General features: G+C 60.7%; 1 protein-coding gene across 1 annotated transcript in view; it reads left to right on the top strand.

Annotated features, from left to right (window-relative positions):
- The first annotated feature begins 223 nt into the window (after window positions 1-223).
- LOC102042651 (bMERB domain-containing protein 1-like) overlaps window positions 224-811 on the top strand; it is a 5,944-nt gene continuing 5,356 nt past the window's right edge. The window contains exon 1 of the mRNA XM_031062689.1: window positions 224-342. Within this exon, the coding sequence (XP_030918549.1) occupies window positions 239-342 (104 nt within the window). The 5' untranslated portion in view covers window positions 224-238. The remainder of the gene's footprint in view (window positions 343-811) is intronic.

Consider the following 811-nt stretch of genomic DNA (forward strand, 5'->3'; position numbering starts at 1 on the left):
CGGGGTTTGCTCAGCTCTCTGTGCTGGACGTGCTGGAGGTTTCTGCGCCTCTGGAAAGGAAAGGGACATTCCTGCCCTCCCCTGCAGCTGTCTGCAGCTCCCCTGGGCTGCCGCTGCTCGAGGGAATGTGGGCTCTGTCCCAGCCCAGAGCCTGGCACGGGCTGGGAGCAGGGAACTGCTGCTGCTGCTGCTGCCTCAGGCGGCTCCTGCTCCTTCTCCAGAGGACGAGATCGTGTCCATGGCCGACTCCACCACCACCATGGATGACATCGAGGGGGAGCTCTTCAGGATCGAGCGGATCCGGGAGATCCTGGTGCGCCGGGAGTCGGAGCTGCGCTACATGTGGGTGTCTGTCCTTGTGTGCTGTGTGTCTGTCCTTCTGTGTACTACATGTGTGTCTGTCCTTGTGTGCTGTGTGTCTGTCCTTGTGTGCTGTGTGTCTGCCCATCTGTGCTGGGTGTCTGTCCTCCTGTGCTGTGTGTCTGTCCTTCTGTGCTGTGTGTCTGTCCTTGTGTGCTGTGTGTCTGTCCCTCTGTGTGCTACATGTGTGTCTGTCCTTCTGTGCTGTGTCTGTCCTCTCCTGTGCTACCTGTGAGTGTCTGTCCCTGTGTGCTGTGTCTGTCCCTGTGTGCTCTGTGTCTGTCCCTCTGTGCTACAGAGTAAAGGGAAATCTCCTGCAGAAACCTCCTGGTGGGCTTGGCTGCCACAGTGATCCCGTGGGGCTGGGACAGGCCAGGATTGGGAGCTGGGGGAGCTCAGGGAGCTGGGGGAGCTGGGGGAGCTGGGGGAGCTCAGGGAGCTCAGGGAGCTC

Source organism: Geospiza fortis, unplaced genomic scaffold, assembly GCF_000277835.1.
Source record: "Geospiza fortis unplaced genomic scaffold, GeoFor_1.0 scaffold485, whole genome shotgun sequence".
Taxonomy (NCBI): domain Eukaryota; kingdom Metazoa; phylum Chordata; class Aves; order Passeriformes; family Thraupidae; genus Geospiza; species Geospiza fortis.